The sequence below is a fragment of the Anoplophora glabripennis genome, unplaced genomic scaffold (genome assembly GCF_000390285.2).
Source record: "Anoplophora glabripennis isolate ALB-LARVAE unplaced genomic scaffold, Agla_2.0 scaffold1149, whole genome shotgun sequence".
Classification (NCBI taxonomy): Eukaryota; Metazoa; Arthropoda; class Insecta; order Coleoptera; family Cerambycidae; genus Anoplophora; species Anoplophora glabripennis.
The window spans coordinates 33,815-58,158 of record NW_019417223.1 but is presented as its reverse complement, the minus strand read 5'-3'; the positions used below and the strand labels follow the sequence as shown (position 1 = coordinate 58,158).

Genomic DNA, 24,344 nt, shown 5'->3' with positions numbered 1-24,344 from the left:
AAAAAGGGCAGTTGGAAAATGATTTAAAAATACACTTCTGCATGGCTCTGGAAACTGGTCCACTGTAAAATTTGACCTTGCAGAAGCGATCGGTACGGCGTCGAAGTGTAATAAAAAATTAACGGACAAAAAATTGAAAGAATTTCGCAGGGAAAGAAATAGATAGAATTTTTATAACACCTATTTTATATCAGCAAATTCAATTGCTTTTGCTGTTATTATTAATTAATAAAATTAATTCATGGTTTTAATGAATAAAATACAACAACTGTTCAAAATTTTATCCACCACTGTGTAAACACATTTGGGCCCGTCTTACCGAGTTTCTACGAACTAACACAAATGTATTGCTTCACCACAACACAAATGCTTCATCATAACAAATGTTGTCTTGCCTCACTATAGATTAAATTAACTCCGATATCCATCAACTTTGAATTGCTATACACATAAGCCATTTTTGACACTAACTACTGAAAAACTATCGCAAACACTATCACAACGACGTTAATACTAATTGTAAAAAGAGATTTCAGTATTCGGAGTCGCTGCGGCCACGCGTATTGCGTAAAGTGCACAACACGAATGACGCTAGAGACTAAAGTTGTCCAGCGAAGTAATGATTGAAAATACTATAACTTCAATAATTTTTTTCTCGTAACTGTAAGGATTTTACAAAATTTTTTTTTACGATGTTAACTCCATTTTTGATGCCGCATCTATTCCCAAACTTTTTTGGACAAGTTGTTAATCACCCTGCATAGATTGTGTTTTAGTGGACTCTCAGGGGGAATGAAATTTTCTTTCTTCTTATTTTTTGTGTAAAATTCAATCCAGCCAAAGTTTTGTAAGGCTATAAACAACATAAAATCTTACTTTCAGGTGAAAATTCTTAATGTTTTTGAATTTTGTGCCCTAATAAAACCCTAAAAACAACCTCAGAACAAACCTAGTTTAAGATTAACATGAAAACAAGTGATGTCATTTCCTGTAAATCTTAGGTTATGTTGTTTGTGATACTTTGGCAGAAAGCTATCGACATGTAATATCTTATAGGCCATGTTCAGCCAGACGCAGTGCTATGCTAGCGCTAACATAGCTTTGTGTTCACAATTTTTTGCTAACAGGTTGCGCTATACCTAGCGGTCGCCATGTTTTGTAGCTTAATTAATTTTCGCTATTTTGAGAGGAGAGAGTGCTAGATGTCAAATTTAAGCAGTTTTAAAGTGTTTAAGTAAGAAAGTTAGGTTAGAAATACAGATGATTGAAAAGATTTTAAAATTTAAAACGATATAGCATATATAGCTAACAAATTTTATTTTTTATGATCATGGGACAATAGCTAGTCACAGATAACCATACTGTTTATGTTCTATGAGATTGTGGTCGATGGTTGTCCGCGCCAGATAGAGCACTACATGCTACTTCTTAGCAGATACTGCTATTGCGCTATGTTCGGCTGAACGCGGCCATAGATTATGTTACATCCATACTCAAAACATGTTGGTAAATAGATATCCAATTAGTTAAATCATTCGCCGGTGACAACTAATAAGTTTGAAACTGGTCTGCCTGGTGATTCTCCTGACCTTAATTATTCAATAGATATTTGGGTGTAATTTAATGCTGGACGAAGCCCACAAAGGAGTTCTTTCCCACAAAATTATTAATCAAACGTTTTTCTCACTTAGTGCGATATTATTAATGCTTTCATGGTACCTATAGATTAGTAGGTCACTTTATGCCAGTAGGCATTGAATAGCAATAACATTAAGATATGACATGTGCCTTAATGGTTACATATTACCCACATATATTTTAGGTGTTTTTTTTATTTTATTGTAAATTGTGTATAACAATTTTACTTTCTATTTGTTTTGCATTGAAACTAAAATATTTCAAGATAATTTTAACTAATAGTTTGACAGATAGAAATAACTAAACCTGAAAGAGAGCGAGAGGGCGATATATAAAAAGAGTAACAAATATATAAATATAAATTAAACACAGAAAATATACAGGGTAGGCCATTTTAATCCCTCCACCCGGATTTCTTCTGCACAGGTAAGTGCAGTGATAGTTTAGCAAAAAATGTTTCAGACAAAAGTTACTGGACTCGGAAGGGGACATGTATGGTGACATTGCCTCTGACCTTGAAGGTCATTTTCAAGGTCAACTTTGGTTTTTTAAATAGGAACCCCAATTTTTTACCTCGGATTCGGAAAAAGCAAAAAAAATTTTCAAATAAAAGTTGCTCGACTCCGAAGGGGACATGTTATGGTGACCTTGGCTCTGACCTTGGGCATGATTTTCAGTCATTTCAAGGTTAACTTTAGTTTATTACAGGAAACGCTTAGTTTTGACCTCGGATTTGAGTAGAGCGGAAAATTCTACATTTAATTACACTCGAATCCATCGGTGATGGTCATTCAAAAATAAAACTGAAAGATTTTAAGAAAGAATTTAAATTTGAATTTAAATTAAAGTGGTAATTTATGTTATTTTTCAAAGAATTGGTATATGAAGGTAAATATGATTCAGAAGATGACCTAAGGTGACTGCACATTAAAATTTGAATTTAGCTGAACTAGATGAAAATGGTGATATTAGAAAACTTTTTAGGGAAAATTAAATTACATTGAATGTACAAATTCTTGAATTTTAATTAATTAATTACAAACTTCATTATGCCAAACAGGGACGCGCCAGTGGCGTTATGCAACGGGCCTATATTTTCTATAGTAAAACAAAAAGAAAATGCGCTATGAAATTTTTTCCAAAATCTACAACAGCTTTAATTGAAATGCAGAATTGTTGATGTGTATTTGTAACTACAGTAAAATCTCTTTAATCCGGCACCATTAAAAACCTAAGAGTGCTGGAGTACTGGAAAAGTCGAATTAATTGAATATGTATAATGTAAACAATATTAAATTAAAAAAACGTTACTTTTAATTGTTTATTAACGAAGAGATTGGTACATATATACATACATATTACATTTGTGCAGGCATATATATATATATATATGTATATTGTAATGTTTTTATGTATATGTATAATAATCTCAACTAAACTATAACTGTATAAACTATTCTTCAAGAATAGTAGACAAACGCCGAAAAAATAACGTCGAATTACTGGACGTGCCTGTGTAATGAAGTGACAAATTATAGATTCTACTGTATTAAATATAAATATTATTTTTTTCTATAAAGATGATGTGTTCTTGAAATATTTAGAAAAGTTGATTTATTTTTGAAAGCGTATATCTTGGAAAAAATATATTTCTGGATCAAAACTTACATAAACTTTATAGTAGTGTGTTTCTATGGATGCCTTACTGTGTACATTTATTTCCAATTCAGAATTAAAATAAAAGGGGAATTATGCAATAGGCGTTCTAGGAGTTGCAGTTTGAAAAAAAAATGTTTGTACCAAACTTCCAAATTTGTATTATTTGTTTGTTGTTTAAATGAGCTAGTAGACAAAAAAAAGAAAAAAAAGAAAAATTATTTCTTCCACCACAGTAGTATTTGTACAATAATTTTAAACGAATTTACCAAAAACCCAAGGAGAACGGAATCAACATTCCTACAATTTTTTTAGGATTTTGTACTGCCACGAAGCGAATTACAATGAGTTCTTTTGTACTCCAAGGTTAGTAGCTTTAGTTAATTTATTAATTGAATAATGTATGATGAAACAATATTAACCCAAGTCTTTCGTATTAAAAATTGTTGGTAACCGGTCGCAAGTTGCCCATCCAGTTTCAAGTAACCAGTCACAAATTCTACACACATCAAATCTAGCCTCACTTTAGTTATGTAAAAGACAGATAATGATTAGTAGTAAGATCTGAAAATTATGGGACTGTCATTTTAAAACAAAATTGATTTAAAAAAGATACCATGTTTACTTTTTTAATTTTAAAGTTAAATTTTAAGATTTTTCAAACATATAAGTGTTCATAAGTGTGTTTGTGTGTATGTGCGTGTAAAGTACAATAGCTCTGTTATTATTCGAATCAAAATTACTATGTATTTTTAAATATTTGGGGTGAAAAATTTAAAATGGTTCCTATACTTACTTTTTATTTGTTTGAATTCATTCAATAAATTAGAATAATAATATTTGACAAAGGTTAGTTTAATTCTTCTAAACTGTGAGACATTCATTATTTTATGTAGATCATTTTCTATAAACATACCAATTCCACAAATATCAAATTCTTTTTTTTTTTTCAACAGGCTATATTTGGTGGCTTCATTTTGTACGTCAACTTATTACTATAGTTTATAGTTATTTTTGAGAATTTCGGAGATATCATTTTTTTAATAAAAATTGTTTGAAAATTGAAGCATGAAGGTGTCGAGGGAGTAAATGCTTTTCCTTGAAAAGCAAGTTACTTTATTAGAGGTTTTAAATATGCATTGCTCTTTTATCGTCAAAGTTAGTAAGTGCTAAAACAAGTGACAGTCTTTAATGAATTGTTTTGTGAAAGATGGATGCAACAATGTAAATATATAAAATAAGGGAAAGCTTCAGAGCACAGCAAAGACCATATAAGATACATGAAAGTGATGAGGTATAAAACCAAATAAGAAAAAAAATCTGGCAAGAAAAAATATCTCCAGAGTATGATTTGCATATTAATCTAAATTAGTTTGAGGTTTTTTACAGTAAAAGTTTTCTTCATTAACAATTTTTATTTTTTATAAAATCTGTTGTATTTTGACGAGACAGAGTTGCATTTTGAATGAGACATTCCTTTTTAGAGTTTTTATCTAAAAAATCTCTTAGTTTCAGCATTTATCCTCTTTAACACAATTCAGTGCTTCAATGACCGCGATCAATACAATGCCATTAAAATTAAATCTATTTTTAAAATCTAAACTACTCTAGTTATTTGAGTTAATAATTCAATAATTCCTGGGAAAGTATCTGATATGCAAAGGGAAAAATGTTTGAAAATACTCCTGAGAATAAATTTTTTTTCAACATACTTGGTATTGAAAACTTTAATAATTTTGGAACGCACATTTATAGAAACAATATATATTTTTTTTTGGTGCATTTTTAAAACCAATTTAATTCAGAGCAAAGCTTGAAAGTTTTTAATGCAGTAAGTTACTAAATATACAGTTTAACAACTCGTAACCAGTTACTAAACAAATAATTGTGTAAATAATAATAAGTATTTGCTGTACCAGAGTGGTGTTAACTGTTAGGCGGCAATACCAATCATTGCATTTATAATAGGAGGTATTTTTATATGTTGATTGTTGATATTTTAGATTTTATTTATTTTTTGTTACCTTGTGCCAGGATGAGGCTTTGGGAGGTGCTTTTGACTCATTTGTTCAGTACTGCTTAGTACCTGTGACCGTGTGTATTTATCTGTTAGAGCCTATTTCATGTAATTCCATGATCGTGTATTTGAAAATGAATCACAAATGAAATTTGCACAATAATAAAAAATAACCGTAAATATCAAATATGTTTGAGGTAAAAACAAAATAAACAATATTTGTTACTGCTGCGAATCCCTCCAAATGACCAACAGTGAATACAATTTTCGGTTTAAAATTAAATTCTTCTGACTGAAGATGACTAACAAATCTGAAAGTAGTTTGTGATTTATGAAACTGAAATCTGCACATTGCTCGATAATAATGGCTAAACTAGTTAGTGTTTAGTTGATTTTCTCAATAATAAGCAACGTTTTTTTCATTTGTTGCATTTATTAGAGAAACCAAACTTATACTATTAGCCTATATGCACAGACAAAGTGAAGAGAGCGATACAAGGAAAAATTGAAAACTATAATATATAGGGTGTCCCATAAGCACATGAGCAAAAAGGTACTACGGCGACATTCTTTGGCTCAAAAGAAGACGATCTGATTTAACTTCCATTAATAAAAAATGTCTGGCTCCTAATGAAACTTGCTGTGGACTTGTTCCTACGTAAGACTCATGTTTTGATGAAGCAGCCTCATCCATCCGCCTTGGGCAAGTGGTAAATTATTGAGTGTCTTGGTACAAGAATTACCAGAAATTTTTATTTGGTCGCTGGAATCAATTCATTTATTTTTTATTGATGCATTAGACCTTTTTCATGATTTTCATGCTCTTGGTAAAATTTTATAGCATTCATGTTTTTACGCAAAAAAATGTTTTCCGTTTCGTTGCGACAACAATATTTTAGACGTATCGCAGTAAATCTGCCCTTTTACAAGAAACGGCTTTCTCTAATAATTATACCAATTCTTTTACCTAGAATATCAATATTGAAGGTAAAATTGTTACAATTTTAAAATCTGTTGTGACGCGACGTACTGAATATAATTTTATTTCATTAGATTTATTTTTTGTTAACGCGAAAAAATTGTAAAGATGTACGTAGGAAATACATAATTCTCTTTATTGAAACTGGATGATAGTTACATAGATACGGTAGATGAAGATGGAATTACAAAATATGTTCAATATGTCGGCCATTTTCTTGGATCCTTCAACTGAAATTGAATTGAGCCCTCAACATTTCTGGATCATTCCTTATTACGTCCGTCTCGTTTTGAATCCTACGTAATTATTTTTCCTGGAACTCCACAGGAGTGGTGTAAACTATTCTTTAAGGCTCCCCATAGAAAAAAATCTAATGCCGTTAAGTCGGGGGACCTGGGGGGCGATTCGATAGGAACATCTCTCCTTCCGATTCACTTGTGTGAAAAAGTATTATTTAAATGTGCAGTTACATCTGCACTAAAGTGTGGAGGAATACCATTGCGTATGAATCACATATGAGCAAGAGGATCGAGAGGGACATCTTCCATTAGAACCGGAAAAGTATTATTAAAAAATTGAGATAATTTTCGCCATTCAAGCGGCGCGGCATGACAAGGACCCAGAAGGATGTCACCGACGATCCCGGCCCAAACATTTATTTGAAATTCCACCTGAAAGTGGTTAATACACCTTGCATGTGGGTTTTCTTCTGTATTTATTATAAAATGACATTATCGCTTACTACGATAGTAGTGATTGTAGTGAGTAGTTGTTGTACTTGAGTAGTAGTGATAATGATTATCTAAAATTGAAAACATTTTTCTGCATAAAAACTGAATGCTACAAGATTTTACCAAGAGCACGAAAATCTCGAAAAAAACTGATGCATCAATAAAAAAAAAATTAAGTGATTCCATCGATAAAATAAAAAGTTCTGGTAATTCTTGTACCAAGACAATCAAGAATTTACCACTTGCCCAAGGCGGATGGATGCGGTTGCTTCATCAAAACATGAGTCTTACTTAGGAACAAATCCACAGCATGTTTCATTAAAATCCATAATAACATTCTCCAGATATTACAAAAAACATATTTTTTTTCAAGAACTTTGACAATCAATAACAGGGGAGCCAGACATTTTTTCTTAATGGAAGTTAGGTCAGATCGTATTCATCTGATTCAAAGAATGTCGCAGTACCTATTTGATCATGTGCTTATGGGACACCCTGTATATATGTGTGTATGTTGGAAGCATGCCACTGATATTATTCATTGGCAACTTAGGTCACAAGGCTTGACAAAATCTTCTTACCGTTTTACTTAATGCTAGTCAACTACCTACAAATATAGATTTAACTATGCTTTCAATCACATTTCAAAGAATGCTATATGAACAGTGAGAACAGTTAAATATACAAAAAATTTACGAGATGAAAAAGTTGAAAGATAAAAGAAATGCCAACTGTAGATTATTTTTTGAATTTCAATGGATTGTCCTGATCCTTAAATTAAAAAATAACAGTCTGTTTAAAATCCAAGTACCTATTTGAGATGCACTATGTTCTTAACGAGTTTTGTTCCTTATTTTTGTCCAGGGAATAACTTGCAAAATTCTGTTGGTGTCTCTTATATTTCCTTACTTATATTCATTTTAAAATGAAAATACTGCGCTTTTGATATGAGATTAATATTATATAGGGTGACTTAATCGTGAATTGAATAGTAAACGGTTTGATATCCTCTTCGAAGAATATTAATAACATGAAGAAAGGCAATAAAACAAATAGTACAGCCTTGAATATTTTTCCTATAATCAGGATATCCCATCTACTTATTCTTAGTTACATCTACTTATTCTTAGTTACCACTGTTGAGAATATTCAACCAACAACTATTCAACATACAGGGTGTATCAGTAATTAACAGCACAAATTGAAATGAGTGTAAATACATGACAATAGAAGCAAAGAAGTCTTAGTCTGCAAATGGAGACAATTTAGAATTTGTGGTTACCAGCTACCACAGACTTGAAAATGACTTTCAGGGTGCCTTCGAGCAGAGTATGCTTCTTGATATAAGTGTGCGACTTCCTGTGCATTACCGTTGATTCTTTCATGAAATGCATATTCGCATACTCCTTGTTACTCTAAAGTTCCATTTTACCTACCGTACAAGACTTGTACCCATGTTTACTAAGACTCTTTTGCTTCTAGTATAATGTACTTGCAGTTGTTTTATTTTGCCCTATTAACTGTGATACACTCTGTGTATACCAATATTCTCAACGATGTGGTGCTTATTAGCAGAATAAATATTATATATCATATGTAAAAGGTAGAAAATAAAACAAAAAAAAAAAACGTTCATTTGACTAAGTCAATTTCATTTTCAAAAGTCAAAGTTTTAGAAATAATTGTGTCATAATGCTATAGTGTTTATTATTGCGTAATAGGGAATCATCTATTTTCTGTTCTCAGATATTTCTTGTTACGAAAAACTAGAGTTATAAGAGTAACTCTGTGATCGATCTTTATGGCCCACGGAATTTTTTTTTTAGTTGCAGAAACACCCAACTAAGTAAAAACAGTAACAAAAAATGCCACAAAACATACAGAAATTTAATTTTTTTTAATAATAATTTTTTATTTAAAGCGTGGAAGAAAACTGAATCACAAGATGCTTTCAACATGCACACAAATCTTATAATTCGGTCTCACTATGACTCACCTCAGAATGACTCGTTTCCAGTTTATATCTGCACTTAGGCTTAGGAGTGATATGACAGATATTTTCATTTCATTATCAAATACATGTCTTGGAAAATAGATTATAAAGTAAATATTGCACAAAAACATAACAGGGTGCAGTTTTTCTGTTCCAAGAAACTTTTAGATCATTTTTGTTTACAAATATCATTTTTTATTATTAAAATTTATATATGTATACACCAAAATAACAAACAATAATTATGTATATGTAATATTTTAACGAATTCTGTATAATACCTGAATTTACAAATAGTAGTTTAACTTTAGGTTTAAGATTTTCCATTCTAGTCATTTTTTTAGTTTATCTTACTTTGATTGTACAATAGGTTTATTTGGTTTCATCGATTAATTTTCTAGGAAAATTAAACAGCTTTAAGATTGCAATATGCTTTATTCTGTTTGTACAAATTTGTTACAAATACATTTTTTTTATTTAGTACTAAACATATTTTTTTCTCTTTTTGCAGCATACCTTTTTATATATTATATACCTGCTAATTTTTAAAAACGCACATTCAAAATTTCAATTTCAGTGAAAAACTGTCACTGCAAATTGGCGATTAAATGTTTGACAACTGATTAGAAAGACTACACATCAGATTTTGATAAAATAAATCTAACTTATTTAGTAATACGAACTGTTATGCAATGGCAGATCCAGATTTCAAAGTACACCAAGACATGTGCTGCAAAATTTTAAACAAATGTAAATTCCAGTGCCGGCTAAACTGTAACTGTAATGAATTGGTTGCATTCAGTCGAAATGCCTTGTATTACAGGAGGTTTGGTCGCTTATTTTATTTTTGTTGATTTGTGCATTAATTTATTTACATTTATGAAATGAGGAAGTAAGTAGCTGTGGACAATGAAATCTTCCCAATCGAAAGTATATAAATTTCAGCTATGTTTACTAGTTATTATTTGAATTTAAAAAGTAATAAAATGTAAGAAGTAATGGTGACAAATAAAATAGTTTTCTAGGGTTAGGACCTAAAATTGCACAGTAGAATTAAATATTTGCTTTAATTTAGAGCTTGACATTTCCTAATTTTTGGAAATCACAAAAACAAAAAAATACTTAATAGTTTATCTTGACAAAGTTTTGTCTTTGATACACCACTGGCAATATCATGTTAATCAACTTTGCAAAGATGTCCTCAATTTTCAAAAGAATAATTTAAAGTCTACTTTGATAAATATATACTGAATTTTAAGTCGCATCGGTTTGGTGTCATCTGATAGTGGAATACTTGTATAATTTTTTATTAGTTATTAAACATAACATTTTATATAGAGGGTGTTTTTAAATGAAGTAGCAAAAATGGTAACAGTGAATGTGGGGCCAAAAATAACAGGATTGAAGTAAAAATACCTTATATGAAAGTTGCACACCTGAGGCGATATACCCTCTTAAAAGAGGGAATTGAAATTCACATTTTAATTTTTTTCTTTAACATGAGGAATGCTAGAGACAGGAAACTTGACATGAGCATCCTACTAATAAAGAGACAACTTTTCAATATTTGTTCAATCATTGGCGTAATTTATAAAGGAATTAAACAGTCAACCACATTGCAATATTTTATTAGAAATTTTTTATATGATGCAAATTATTTATTTAAAAATATTTATTGGGAAGACTGATTTATTGCGCAACTTTTTTACCTCTTGTAATTTTTCGATAAAACCGATAGTTTTCTACTAAAAAAATTAGATGCGTCATCGTTCGCTAAAGTGGTAATTGCGAAAATTTGTAAAAATAAAGTAGGCGGATGTCATAACAAATAAATTGTTATTTATCATATTAATAAACTGACACTTTCTGTCAACCAATAATTAGTACCAATTTATTATCAGAATAATTATGGCAAATAATATTTATACCAATGACGAATATGTCGACATGCTCCAAGTGTAAAATTCAGCCCAACTTCCGAACTGTCGAAGCTGAGGAAACTATACTGGAACATCTAGAAGAAGACTGTGGTACAAGGACAAGACAGGTGTCCAGGCAACTGCAAGTTTCTCACAGTCTTGTGTGGAATGTAGCTCATGAAAATCTTTTATACTCTTTTCACCATCAACCTGTGGAAGAATTGAATGACCCTGATTTACCTAACCGTGTGGATCTTTGTCAATGGTACATTAATATTTCCAGGCATTACTTAAATTTCCTAATGAATATACTTTTCATCGATGAAGCAAATTTTCCTAGGTGCAGGTAAACCTTCATAATGTTCATTCATGGTCGGAAGAAAGTACTCATGAAATATTTGTTTCAAGATGACAACATAATTTCAGTTTAAACATTTGGATGGGAATTGTGGGAAATACTCTAGTAGGTCCTTTTATTCTTCCACACAGGCTTGGAGCGGCTGAGTATCTAAGAATTTTGAATGAAAATCTTCCAACATTACTTGAGGATGTACCCCTCGCTACACGTCAGGTGATGTGGTATATGCACAATGGGGCGCCTGCACATAGTAGATTTGCCGTTAGAGAATGGTTAAATTTAAATTACCCGAATCGCTGGATTGGTCGTGATGCCCCTGTTTTCTAGCCTGCACATTAACTTGACCTAATGCCTATGGATTTGTTTTTGTGGGGACATATAAAAAGTATTATTTATGCCACTCCGGTTGCCTCCTTAGAAGAACTACGCTTAAGAATATTTCAGGCAGCAGATGACCTTCACAATAACCAAAAACTGTTTGTGTGAGTGCAGTATAACTTCAACAGACATATTAGGTTATACTTGCAGCAAAATGGAAATGTGGCAATGTGTCATTCTTCAGCATCACTTAAAACCCCTGTTGCCTATCAATTTCTATTGAAGATACATGTTTTTATAGAACCTTAAAAGTTTTATTTATCAAATTTGTGTCTCTGTTAAAAAATGTGGAAGGCATTGAAAATGCCTGACGGGATAATTAGTAATGTTTTTAAATAAACAATGGATAATCATTCTGTAATTTGGTGAACTTCAGAAATAAAATATGATCAGGACGATTTGAACTATAAGAAGAAATATGATACTTGCTTATTTGGAAAGTTTCCTTTTTGTAAAGCACACTTCTTAAAATGTGGCTTTTCTTAAAATATGATTTTCGAAATTAGAAATTATAATTTGGGACACTCATACTACTTTAATTTTTTGGAATAAGTTTCTACTAATTTGTACCATTCTTCTGGGATATATTACATTTTTGGATATATTTTTCTTAAGTCCCTATCAGAGGGTAGGAAACTGTGGCCCATGTCGGTAAATGATGAACAATTTTATGTAAACGACCTGATTTTACAATAGTTACTTAAAAATACTGCACCATAAGAAAATTCTTATTTTATCCAGTGTAAATCTAAATAATAACCCCTCGACTGATCCTTTTGGCCCAAGGGTTTACTTCATTAAGTTTTAATTCTTTTCCCTGGTGGAAAAATACCCAACTAAATAAATGAAAATCATGCCATAAATAACTGTCTTCTGACTATTATAGTATTATGACAAGGGAATTAAATGTACAGGTATTAAAATCATAATTCCATAGCAGAACATTATGACTATTCAAATATTTATAAATACAGCAGATTAGTGAAATTAGGAGGAGCTTAAAAGCTTTCGAACAGCAAAGCCATATTTAATATTTACACTGAAGTGAAATTGTTGGCAACATTTTATTATCCATAGCCATATATTTAAAAAATATATTTATGCATGTAATAGCAAGGGGTACCTACTAAGGAATAGTAATAAGGGAATACAAAAATATTAGAGGAAATATAAAGGAATACAGTGGGAACACTTGGAAATATATAAGTTTTTTAATTAAAATTTTGTATGGTACCCCAAATTATATTTTCCATATATCGTGGAGAAGACTCACTTTCCGATATTAAATTAATTGAAAATATTGTTTATTTCCATATAAAAGAATTTGATATTCATGTGTATACAATTTGTTTGAAAGTAAATAAAGGGTTATATTGACTGATTGAACATTTTTTGAAGGTAATACTTTAATCAGAGTTTAAATTTGCTATTTAAGTACAACATAAGTTAATTAAAATTATTTTAGTGGCGTATTAATTTCTTGGAGAAGTGATTTGAAACTGTTCCATAACATGATAATTAATTCAGAGAAAAACAGATATTGAAGTTGTTTAGGATGATCATTGAAAATACTACATTGCATACAATTTTGTTTGAAACAGTACTTAATAGAAATAGATAGTAAATTTCATACGGATATTTTACAAAAAAAATAATCAAATGTCAATTTTTTTTGCGAAACAGGTTAAAATTCATACATGGCAATGGAAAATGAACAAACAATATAAAAAACATTTTTTTAATTTTAAGTTTATAAAAAGGTATATAAATAAAGTACTTATCTATTCTGTTATGACAAAAAATCATAAGAACAAATTTTCATTATCTCTTTTCCACTCGTTCAGTTTGGATTTATAAAGCAGTTTTTCTGCATTGGACGCAAAAGAGTAATCTACCGCATTTAATGACACTTTCCACATATCTTCCTTTGATAAATCAAAGAACTCGTTAGCGTATTCGTATTCTTCGGAGAGTGATGTACAAAAGACACCTTTATCATCGGTCTAAAAAATATTGTAATTAGAGCAATTTTAATTTGTTTTTAGCTGTATTATTTTTATAAAACTTGAATATAAAAGTTTCAACTTACGCTAATACAGAACGGTAATCCATTCTTTATCCATTCCTGTATGTGATGTTTTTTATAGCTTTCAGAAGTTCCACATATAACATTGGATGTCATACAACATTCTAAAATAAAAGAATGATTGGTGTTGGACGGGGCCAATAGACAATAATTGCAAATGCACAGTCGGTAAAATGGAAATATCAGTAATAGAAATAAAATAATTAAACAATTCAGGTACCTATAAAAAACTAAATACGTAATTTGGTAATGTCAACTAGCAAATACACTGCTTCAATTTGGAATAATTAAATTGGTTGTTTCAGCCAACTGCGGAATTGGCAGTCATTATAAGTTTATTTGAAAGTAGAACACTCAATTTTTTTCATACAAATTTCAAATGTGGATTAACTACTTTTTGATTTCAGAAATATTCCTTTGTAACTACAAAGAAACTTTATATTCATTAATAAATCGCTATAGACACGCACATTGGCATTTTGAACATATCTCTCAATTTTTCCTATCCAAACAAATGGGAAGCTTGGAATCTCAAGTTTAATTAAAATTTATAATTTATCCAATAGATCCAGAAAAATGCTATTTTAAATGATCTAATGATTAAATTTAGTTACATACTTGGTAAATAACTCAACAGCTTTACCTTTTATCTCTTCCTCCTATACTATACTACTAAGAACCTACCAGGAAAACGCTCATCCAGAAAGCAGTAGTGTAAGTGCCATATAACAGTTTGGGGGAACCTTGGGGTGCCGCAATTTTGGGGGCCTCACTGTGATAAGCCCACTCTATTTGCAATTCTTACCAATAATTCTTTGTTTTTATTACTGCTACTTACAAAAAGTAGTCTCATCTGGATCTTGCTTTAATCCATAAAATTTTAAATAGCGAGATGATCTAAGGATGATTTTTTTTTTGCAAATTAACAAATAACTACGAAAGTGGATATTTTATACCAGAGATGTACTTTTCTAATGACGTTATGGAGATTTCCTCTTGCTTCTAATATAATAATATGCTAAATCTCTTCATGTATCTTAAGAGCACACTCATTTCATTTAAAATGTATGAAGTAGTAGCAGATGTACAAAAATATAAATTTATAAAATCAACCAATCTATTTGGTCCAAAGAATTATTTATTTAAAACTGCATTTCAGTGCAGATATACTCAATCAAATAAAAAGAGCAAACTTGTATAACATGGTGTAAGAATAGTGAATTTTTTAAATATGCTGATATTCCATTTTTTTTCGTAACATTAAAATTGAAAACCCCTTAATATTTCTAGAATCAAAAAGACGAGGGGTGTGCCACAAGTACTTTTTGGTGTACGTTTGAGACATTATAATTTAAAATTACTTTAAAAATACAGAAATTATCTATTAAAATATAAAAATTATCAAATTCTTTAGTAAATTACAAAAATTACAAAAAATATGTATGAAATTACAAAAAGTACGTATTAAATTACGAAAAGTACAAAAAGTACTCGATAGAGTACAAAGATTTTTAAAATTATTCTTTAAAATTACTGAAAGTACTTAAATAAAAAGGTCTGATTGAAAATATTTCATTCAGTTTTCCTAAAAACATCGTAGGGACATAACTAACTTTCTGTTTGCCTACATTTACCTACCTAGGTACTGTTGAAAAAACAGTCTAGTTTGTTCATAGTGAAAAAAAGTTTACGTGTGCGGGACGCGGTATTTCTCAAACACAATTGTACCGATTGGTTTTTCAAACAGCACACGTGTGGCGCACGGCATCTATTTTGTTATTTAAATACCTAATAATATTATTTCCTATAAAAATAAAATAGAACGATAGGACGAATAGAGTTCTTATTTATTTGATATTTTTGTTTAAATTTGACCATAAGCAAGTAAAAATTTTTATTGTTTTTACCTTCACTAGAATAATTCTGGCAACACAAACTCTCATTTTTAGCTAAAATAATAGTCCAACGAAATTACACTTGGAGAAAAAAACTAATTGTTACCTGGACTTTTATAAGTGGAAATGGTAAAAGGGCTTATAATAAACCTAAAAAAATAAATGCGTGAGCAGGGGTGGCGGAGGGTTGATTTGAGAGGTTGAAGTAATGAAAAATTGTATTATTGGGATTTCTGGCGAAAGTTGACGTCAAACAAAGAAGTATCCAATACAAAAGTTGTAGATCATGCAAAAATCTACAACTTTTGTAGAGGTCACTTTTTAACATAACCGCAAAATTTACAAGAAAAATGCGAAAAACTGGTTTGTTCTGATTTTCCGTTTTTTGATTTTCATTTCCGCAAAAATAATTTAATTTTGACGAAACTTGTTGAAAGTATACCTTTCTCTGTTTTAAATAACCTCAAATTTTTTTAGATAAAAAAATGAAGAAGTTTTTGAGATATTCATTTTTTTCGGCCTGAAACACATTTTTTTCAATGAAAAATTCTACTTAAAAAATCATCGTAGAGTTCTGCCGGTAATAATTTTTTTCGCTTTGACATACTTTTTGGGGAAATAAAAAAATTTGTAAACACAGTTCAAAAACATGCTCAAAAGTGCAAAAAAATAAAAAATGACTTGCAGCAATGAATTTTTCAGTAATTGTTGATAATTTGTTTAAATTACAAAACATTCAAAAACTGATTACACCATTCAATTCTACGGAAAAAAAAATAAAAAAAACTGTGTCATTGTTTGACCCAAAACTTTATTTTTGTACAGTATTGCTATAAACATCTAAGTCGAATTACAAATGCACAAATGATCAATTATCTCTGGATGATTTGAGATTTCAGAATACAAAGTATTAACTGCAAAGTCTATTGTTGACGCGAAATCCGAGAGAGAGGAGAGAATTAAAATCAATACAGCACAAAACACCCAAACCATTTTTTTAATCCATAATTTAAAAAGTTGTACCTAATAAAAAAATAATACGAATTTATGAAATATTTTATTATTTCTAATTAGTATTACTAACAGTAGTAAAAAATTGATGGATATAGTATCGACTTTTATAATGTTATGACTTCATCCAATAGATATTTTGAAAACGTTCAGAGCCGTACTCAGGAAAAATTTTAAATTATAGCTAAAACAAGCTAAAAACTTTTTAAGCAATTACAATAGTAATATCCTCTAATTCAGAATTAAAAATGACTTTAGATTTTGTCATAAAAATAGCAGCGACGTATTTAAAAAAATTACCCTGTGATGGCCCCTCGAAGACGAAACGTCGGATTGCAAAAATGTTGACGCCATTGTATAGAGCGAAAAAAGTGGCATTGTAAATATGTAATTTATTTTAAAATTCGTTTTCAAATAAAGCCAGAAAAAATTAAACAATTTTGCAAAATTTCGGGTTTTTCCGGATATCTCCGGAACTACCCGGAATTTTAAAACTTTCTAAACAGCATATTGTTAGGTATAAAAAATAACAACTTTTTTTCTAATCTGAGACACCCCGTATCTCTTACCGTTTCCTAGATCCTAATGGTATCCCATCCTTATTTTGGACACACTGTATATCTATGAACTCATCAAACTTTAAAAAAAATAAGTACACTAATCGATCCTAGGGAAAAAAAATATTATTTATTTTATTTATTCACTATTCGACTTATGTTTATAGCAATACTGTACAAAAATAGTTTTAGTAAAATGCTATAGAGTTGAAAAAGCAATGATTTTTTAATTATATTTTACAAATATATGTTTTAAGTATACTTGTTAGTAGTTTTTTAGTGAACATTTAAGATATAATAAAAAAGTGTTCTCTTTTCAATATAAAATTATCTTTTTTACTAATACCCGGACCAGCGTTGAATTACACACAATGTTTTACCTAAATATTTATTAATTATTATTAGCTTTTGTAGTTTTTTTACTTTATTATAAGGTTATTATTTGAGCTAATTCAAATAAATTTTCTTACAATTACTCCCAATTAATAAAATGATCTATATAATATTTTTATCTTTTTAATGAAGTAGCAAATAAGTGCAGTTACTTGTAAAACACATGTTTTCCTTTTTTGAAAGTAATTAAAATTAACCATCTAATTTCACCATTTTAATGAAGTATGCAAATAAGTGCAGTTAGTTACTGATAAATCACATGTTTTCCTTTTTCGAAATTAATTAGGTTATGAAATTTCATAGGTTATTAAAAATTATAACGGAATCACAAAAATTATTAGAAGAATTCTTGTAAGTATGTGAAAAAGTCTACAAATTACTAAAATTACGAAATTATATTTAAAAATCCAAAAAGTACCAGAACAAGTCCAAAAATTACTAAAATTACGAATTATATTTAAAAATACAAAAAGTACCAGAACAAGTCCAAAAATTACTGAAATTACGAAATTATATCCAAAAATTACAAAAAGTATTGGTAAATAGCTAAGTAATTTTAAGTAATTTAAGTAGGTGTATGTTTTACTGCCGAGTGGCACACCTCTCGCAAAAAGATTACAATTAGCTTTCTGTGAATGTCATTTAATGTAATCGTATTTTAGCAACTGGCTAGTGTTAAATTAAAGAAAATTATATTTCCTTGTTGACCTCTTTTACCAATTTTACTTTGACCCAAAATGGCAGAAAAATCTTAAACAAAAAAGAACTAAGTACCTATACTCCGCAGTAGAAATTATAGAGAGTGACTCATCGCTAGCTTTTGGACTAGTAAGGGGGATGAAGTGTGCCGCGAACGAAAATCCATTGGCGTGTCTGCGTAAAAGGCAACAAGATATAGAAAATATTGAAAAAATATAATAAAACATAACATCTAATATTTTTTACGGTTTAATTATTACAGCATTTTAAAACGTCCCAATTGTGATTTTTAAATTTATAAATTTATTATAGCCATGGAATTAGACCCCTCGTCTACGCTTATGCTATGACGTTTCTCAGGACGGGTAAATCAAGTCCGTTTACACCCACTAAAAAAGCATTTCCCTATTCCCTACCAAGTGCAACAGAGAGATAGAATATAGATCAACGTTCAGTGTAACTCAGTCTATAGACGATTATAGATTCTATCGATATGCTTAGCGAGCGGCACAAAAATAAATAATATTGAACCGTATAAAAATCATTTTATATTTTATACGCATTATGGTAATAGTGTTTTTATATTATGTCTGAGTCACTCTCTATAATTTCTACCGCGGAGTATAGGTAGACTTTTGCTCATTTCTAGCCTAATTGTAAGACTTTAAACACACAGATTTTTACAAATAATATGTCCAACACAAATAGATATGTCTTATTAGGCAATGGGCAAACAAAATATTTATTGGGTGGGACAAACCACTGCCAGTGCAGCAGTGAACATAATAAAAAAATTAAGCATAAACAAGGAAAGTGGGGTCTATGTAATACAATTTTGTCATAAATTATAATGAAATTGTTTTACCTATTGGGATTCTTTTCTCACAATACAGTTGCCAATTTTCCTGACACCCATCATAACGTGGATGCAAAAAAGTAGCATGTCCGAGACGATCAGGGCCAAAATTCAAAATATCTTTCACTTCTTCATCATTTTTAACCTCGGCACAGTGGATGGTAGTATATAAGCTATTTTCCTTAGCTGTTTTAAAGATGGCAGCTTCAAATTTCCCAACATTTGGATTGCCACTTAAGTCTATTCCTTTTATTATATCGGGAAAAATTTTTTTCATATTCAAAATAACTTCTAATGATTCCTGGGAGTTCTTCATATCATGGCTTCTGTTTATCGATAATATCAGTTTTACGGTAATATTTTTGTCATTTTCTTTTATTGCCTTGATAACTGATTCAATGTATTCCTGTTTGCTCATGTTTTCCTCAGACCTAGGTGTGGTTCTCAATTCTAAATACATCACATTGTCATGATCAAATTCTTCAATTACTCTCTTTGTGGCTATGTACACACTGTCTGGAGTATTCGTAGCATCATGAGCTACCTTGAATAATTTAAAACATTCGTCTAGGGCTCTTTCTTTTTTGTTTAGAATATCTGTTAGATTCATGTACCTTACGATTGATGTGTCCATACATCCTAGTTCTGTTAGAATGCTCATACTTAGAGATCCATTTAAGTGGGCGTGCAGCTCCTAACCCCAAAGAATGATAGAAATTAAATAGTATTTATTTCTGACTAGTGGTTCTTGTTTTACTTACAATTTTTGGTAGAGCTCTGCAAAACTGATATATTGTTGATTTCGTGGTCATTGCAGGAAGACAAGCAATATTTCAAATGTTATTTTTCGGGCAATTAGAGTTAGTGCACACAACATTTGACAATCAAAACAAAGCAACGTGCTTCCGCACTAGTTCCGCATCCAGTCATCCACAGCGCAACGTGCACCATGTAAGCGACAAGCGTTGTTGCCAGACCTTGTGCATTTTTAGTTTATTTGAAGAAAATAAAAACTCCTTTATTTTATTAATTAATATTAAGGTTATTAGATAGATAATAATATGAAGCTCTTATATACAGAGTGTTCCATTTGTAAACTTACTAACTTTAACAGTTGACAGAGGACCTGATTTTGAACAAAAAAGTTCAATACGGGGTGTCGAATTAATTTTGAAGTGAAACCCTTTTAGCGCATATAGAGATTACACAAAATTTTAGTAAAATTGAAAAATATAAGTATAAATATAAAGTTACGGTGTTACTTATATGCAAACAGAACTTTAAAAGCAAATAATAACTACAGAAGAATGTAGTAATAAGCACAAAATTCAAGTAGATGTTTAAATTGAAAGCCCTTTAGTTTGCACGTAACTGACTTCTATGCAATAATGACTTTCATGAGATTGATAAATGCAGAAGCATTTTGAATTTATCGTATTAGATCCCCTGTCTCTACTGGAGAAGAGCAGCTTATGACTCCAGACGAAGTGTTCAAGGGGATTACTGTCGGGTGACCGTTGACCATGGTACAAGACTTCCTCTGTTTATCTATTTTACTTACAGTTTGATAATGGTATTGGATAGTTACTTATATCTGAGTTGTTTGACAACTAATGACCACCAAACAAACCCATCACCTATTAGATTTGTTGGATTCAACTAAAATTGTGTGTAACTTTATGTATACCTACTAAAAAAGTTTCACGCCACTTTTATGTTGCTAAAATATACAGGACCATTCACATAACATTCTGCCCCTCTTATATTTTTTCCTTTTTCTGTTTAGAAAAATATTTTATTATAAAAAATCATTCTATTTTGGACAAAAGAACTTTGACCTAAGATATCCTCCTCAATGATAAGTGCTAACTGCATTCAATATTTTTTTTAGTTACTAGGTTTCTTGTTTACTTTATAATGTTACATTGTATTATCATTGTTTTGGCATTTACATTATTTATCCATTATGTATTTCCACAGTAATAATATAATAATAATAATATCAAAGTATTATGCAAAACAGTTAAAGCAAATATATAACATTTTTAAATAAAGGGCGTTCTTTTAACTCTTTTGCCCTGTGTTCTTGCTATGGAGGACTTAGAAAATAAAGTACACAATTATCCACATTACTGAGGTGGATAACAAGGGCATTATGGCTTTTATATAGAACAGAATGATGTAATACCTTTTATACTAAGATATTTAAATAAATAATCTGTTTAGTCACTTGATTTTTACACCGCATGTGGTGACTTTAAAATAACACGTTGTTATGGAAGCATCAAGCAATATGTTTTCACTACATTATTTTTTATTAGTTTCGTTGTCTAACAGTTGATTACAAAAATATACAATTAGTGTACAATAAAAAATACCGGAAACCCGGAGATGAATTAAAATATTACAGACCTATCAGCTTACTATTATTGCTATAAAAATTACAACCAATTCTGAAATGCAGCTAATTAATACCTAACCACCAATTCAGAATGTAATACGTTAAAGCTCAAGTACACTGTAAGTATTACAAAAAAAATGAATCCCTCAAAAAAGTGTTCTGCTACATTTCTATACATTGCCCAGTAGTCCAGTCGGTGGAGGCCACAGAAACAAGTAGGCAACTAGCAATATGGCTGATTTTTTTTTAAGTACTTCAAAGTATGCAGATTAATATAAGAAAAAGTTCATTGGTCTCTCGATTTCTCAATGTCCAAAAAATTTTGCAAAATATTTTGATTTTCGAAATTCTTTAATATTTTCGACTGGGATGAAGATAGAGAAAAATAAAAAATACCACCTTGTAGGGGAAGTTTTTGAAGCTAAGATTTGGCTGGAAAAAATTCAATAAACCATACTTTCTACATTAAGGAAGCAGCTTTGGAGAGTGTATTTCAGATCCTTGAAGTTATAAATTATTATATTTGTGAAGTGCATCTCTAATCCTTCACTGTGTACAAGATTTTTTATTTATATAGCCCGAAACAAAGAAGTCCATTACGGGAGGTTTGGACACCTAGGTAGCCACTGACATGGACCATTCCTACCTATTCATTTATTACTAAATTTTCGATTTATATAATTTCTCACTGAATATGAAAAATTTGCAGGTGCGCCATCTAATTGCATTCACATTTTTCTCCTTATATTTAAAGAGACGTCATCAAGAAGAACCCAAACTAATTCAATAAAAACCTCGATAAAGACACGTGGATACATCTTATAAAAAAATTTGATAAAAAACGAAACGGCACAAATATCTCCAATACCGTTAGAGATAGGTATAGAGAACCTATATACAGTTTGAAAGAGTTTTAAATTTCCTAACTCCCAAAGTAAAAATATACTGGGTGTCCCATTTAAAATAACCAAGTTATTGCTTTTTAAAGTTGAGAGAAGTATTCAGCAGTTTTTTGAACACCTTATATGAACTATAAGTGACGACAAATATAATAATTTATAACTTCAAGGATCTAAAATACACTCTCCAAAGCTGTTTCCTTAAAACTATTTTTTTTATTGTTAATATTAAATTTCTACGCTAAGCCTGCATTTTCACTAAAATTGAAATATCTCACAAACTGTAAGTCCTCGGTATGCAGAACCTTTAATAAAGTTCACCTATTTTTTATGGTGCCTTCAAAAATGCAGTAAAATACAGGGTGTTCCTTTAAAAATACATAACTTTGATATGGTACGCTTTTCCTGGATACCCTGTATATTTCAAAATATTTTTTAAATGTGGCCGTAATCAACCTACACATACCCACCTAAACAGGTTTCTGTAACATTTGCTGTTTGGTCCCTAGCAACCGAGGCGTTACTGGTGGCCCACCCTGTATTTTAAGAAAATAGTAATTTTTCTGGTTCCCGGTGTAAATCTGCTTTAGTCGTTTAATACAAAATTTTATACTGTTACAATATGAAGACGAATATTCAAAGAGCGGAATGTAAATAGTCAACAGGTATGACAGTATTTAGGTAGAAAATACAATATACGTGAAAACGATTTCAGTGTTTGTATTTAATTTTTTTCCTATGATTTTGTAATAAAAATATGTAAATATTACCTTGTATTTACTATTTACTACCTTGAGTATATTCGAAAATCTAAAAAAAAATTTGGAAATTTTTTTTTTAATTTATTTTTGTGCATTGAATTAAGATCGAATATTTATTTCTACATATTAATGTATTCAATATTTGAGTGAAATTTTACAATTCTTACGTTTGAAGAGTGAATTTATACGCTTGTTTGCCCGCCGAAGACGACTTCATGGGTTTAATATTTTTTTCCAGACAAACCATAACCCGGACGAAAAAAGTGCAAAGTATCTTTTTTGTTGGAAAAACTTCTTCTGCGAGATATTATTTTTATTTTTCTCTATCTTGATCCCAGGCCAAAATTTAAAAGAATATCGAAAATCAAAATGTTTTTCAAACAATTTTTAGGCTTTGGGGAATTGATAGACCAGTGAACCTTTTCTTATGTTAATCTCCATACTTTGAAGAACTTATAAAAAAAATTAACCATACCTATTACTAATTACTTGTGCTTTTAGTGCAGAACCTACTTCCACCGACTGGGCTACTCTGTCAAATATTCTTGCTCCAAGTGTTAGTAGTTGAAAGTTAATACAACTTCTTCCAGGTCATGTTTTTTCCAAAATTTAAAGAATTCCCTACAACTTGTCAAACCCGCACTAAAATATTAAACTGTTTATATTGCCATATATAGAATTTTCTCAGAAATCCATATGTTCAAAAATATACAGGGTGTTCTGTTTAAAAAATGTAATTTTTTGCGTGTCCCGTTTTTACTCATCTCCCTGTGTGTTTCAAATTAATTTTGTCCTTTAGGTTTTTTGATTCTGTACAACTTTTAAATTAATTTTTTTTCTGTATTATGAATAACAAGGGAGTTATTTTACTTTCTCACACTAATGGCCCACCCTGTATTTAACGGCATTATTGCACTTGACCTACAAATGAAGTCCATAAAAGAGGCAGTATCTAACTCCCCTCAGAAGTACGCTTAAATGATAGAAAATCCACCAAGTGAGGGCTGAGACATCTTCCATGTGACCCGCTTGCTAGATGTAGGTTCCTGGAAGTCAAACCAAATTTATGTAAAATTTAAATTAAGGGAAACTGTTGTTGAACAATTTGCTACATTTG

At 30.3% G+C, this 24,344-nt stretch overlaps 1 protein-coding gene across 1 annotated transcript; it reads right to left on the bottom strand.

Moving 5' to 3' along the window:
* Nucleotides 1-13,438: 13,438 nt before the first annotated feature.
* On the bottom strand, nt 13,439-20,073 carry LOC108916005 (adenosine deaminase-like protein). Its single transcript, XM_018722183.1, has 4 exons — nt 19,928-20,073; nt 19,176-19,860; nt 13,759-13,859; nt 13,439-13,672 (listed from the first exon to the last, which is right to left on the bottom strand). Exons 1-4 carry the CDS (start codon nt 19,976-19,978, stop codon nt 13,472-13,474), a joined length of 1,038 nt encoding a protein of 345 aa, XP_018577699.1. The 5' UTR covers nt 19,979-20,073; the 3' UTR covers nt 13,439-13,471.
* Between the last annotated feature and the right edge of the window lie 4,271 nt (nt 20,074-24,344).

Bases quoted from the DNA above. Each gene is read 5' to 3' on its own strand.
- LOC108916005 (XM_018722183.1), bottom strand. From the start codon at position 19,978: ATGACCACGAAATCAACAATATATCAGTTTTGCAGAGCTCTACCAAAA. The intron at 19,861-19,927 runs GTAAGTAAAACA...CTTTGGGGTTAG, and splicing joins GCAGAGCTCTACCAAAAATT to GAGCTGCACGCCCACTTAAA. The intron at 13,860-19,175 runs GTAAAACAATTT...CTTTTATTTTAG, and splicing joins TGAGAAAAGAATCCCAATAG to AATGTTGTATGACATCCAAT.